At 29.9% G+C, this 1,548-nt stretch overlaps 1 protein-coding gene across 1 annotated transcript; it reads left to right on the top strand.

Annotated features, from left to right (window-relative positions):
- The first annotated feature begins 176 nt into the window (after positions 1-176).
- On the top strand, positions 177-1,534 carry LOC123710236 (LDLR chaperone boca). Its single transcript, XM_045662014.1, has 3 exons — positions 177-439; positions 532-786; positions 946-1,534. Exons 1-3 carry the CDS (start codon positions 303-305, stop codon positions 1,118-1,120), a joined length of 567 nt encoding a protein of 188 aa, XP_045517970.1. The 5' UTR covers positions 177-302; the 3' UTR covers positions 1,121-1,534.
- The last annotated feature ends 14 nt before the right edge of the window (positions 1,535-1,548 follow it).

The following is a 1,548-nucleotide window of genomic DNA, read 5'->3' as shown; positions in this document are numbered from 1 at the left end:
AAAGTATTAGGTGAAAGTTCAGCTTAAGTCACTGACAAGCCACGAATACACAACGTATTATGACAGTTATCATAAAAGCTACGCGTGCTCGCTGAGCTCGCGCAGTATGTCATATGTATGAATTCAATGTGTCAAGATAATTTGACATTTCTCAATGACATTTCTTCTCACACTGTGAAGTGCGAGTGTGAGATTACAGTTGGGAAATGGGAATTCGTAAGTCTGTTTTACCGCTAACGAAGTCTCAAGTAAAGAAATAACAAGTTCTAATTTTTTATTATTTAGAAAAGATTTAATAAATAATGAAAACCATGAAAAAGTCTTTGTGTCTTATAGTTCTGTATAGTGTTTGTATATTGTCTAAAAAATTCAACAATGAAGAGAAACCGGCATGGGCGAAGAAAGATATTCGCGATTTTACAGACGCTGATATGGAACGGTAAATAAAAGTAATCCGTGTTGGCGTTGCAACATAAAATAATTTATTAAGATTCCAAGAAAATGATTTACATTTAAAATTTTCTTTCACAGTTTATTAGATCAATGGGAAGAGGATGAGGAACCTTTACCTGAAGATGAATTACCAGAACATTTGCGGAAACCACCTTCAATTGACATGACCAAATTGGATATGTCTAATCCAGAAACAGTGCTTCAACAAACTAAGAAAGGTCAGACGTTGATGATGTTTGTGACAGTTGCTAATAAGCCCCAAAGAGCCAGGACTGAAGAATTAACTAAGATTTGGCAAACTGGTTTATGGAGTAATCATATACAAGCTGAAAGGTATATAGCATTGTTTTCAAACATTATAATGCTGCTAGTAAAATTAAGATATTTAACTGCAAGCACTCTTTCCATTGTTTGTCTGAAAAATGTTGCTTTTTAGTGTTAAGGACACCAGTCTTATTAAGACTAAGAGTAAAAAATTTAAACTTTTTGCAGGTATCTTATAGATGATGATCGAGCTATATTTATGTTCAAAGATGGCTCTCAAGCTTGGACAGCAAAAGAATATCTAATAGAACAAAATGAATTAAAGAATGTTCAGTTGGAAAGTCAAACATATGATGGGAAGTTTCCCGATGTTAAAAACACAGCAGTAAGAGATGAATTATAGATCTGAATAGTATGAGTTTTATATCAACTTATCATTAATATACATTCTTGGCAAATTGTGTACTTTTCTGGAACCCTATAATTTAAATGTGTTCCAATATATGTTATTATATTATAATTTGTATATAAAATGTAATTTAAAATATTTAAATGAATTCATGAGAGATGAGAAATTTTATACAGCCCTGTGAGGATATTGCAGTTTTATCTGATCTAGATAAAATCTTTGCAAAATTTTATCTTGGAATATGATATATAATCAAAATTATAATTACATAGTTAATAATTTATAAAAATGTATTAAGACATTATTTTAATGAATTAATAAGATATACTTTATACACTTATATCATCTAAAATTATGTGGTAATTCTACATACATATTTTCTTTTTTAAGCATATTTCAAACTAAGTCATTTCTTTGTTTTG

This window comes from Pieris brassicae, chromosome 5 (genome assembly GCF_905147105.1).
Source record: "Pieris brassicae chromosome 5, ilPieBrab1.1, whole genome shotgun sequence".
Classification (NCBI taxonomy): Eukaryota; Metazoa; Arthropoda; class Insecta; order Lepidoptera; family Pieridae; genus Pieris; species Pieris brassicae.
The sequence above is the reverse complement of the archived record's forward strand: the minus strand, read 5'-3'. Positions and strand labels throughout refer to the sequence as shown.

Excerpts from the sequence above, each read along its gene's own strand:
- LOC123710236 (XM_045662014.1), top strand. The coding sequence starts at position 303 with ATGAAAACCATGAAAAAGTCTTTGTGTCTTATAGTTCTGTATAGTGTT. Across the intron at positions 440-531 it reads ACAGACGCTGATATGGAACG|TTTATTAGATCAATGGGAAG; the intron begins GTAAATAAAAGT and ends TTTCTTTCACAG. Across the intron at positions 787-945 it reads AATCATATACAAGCTGAAAG|GTATCTTATAGATGATGATC; the intron begins GTATATAGCATT and ends AACTTTTTGCAG.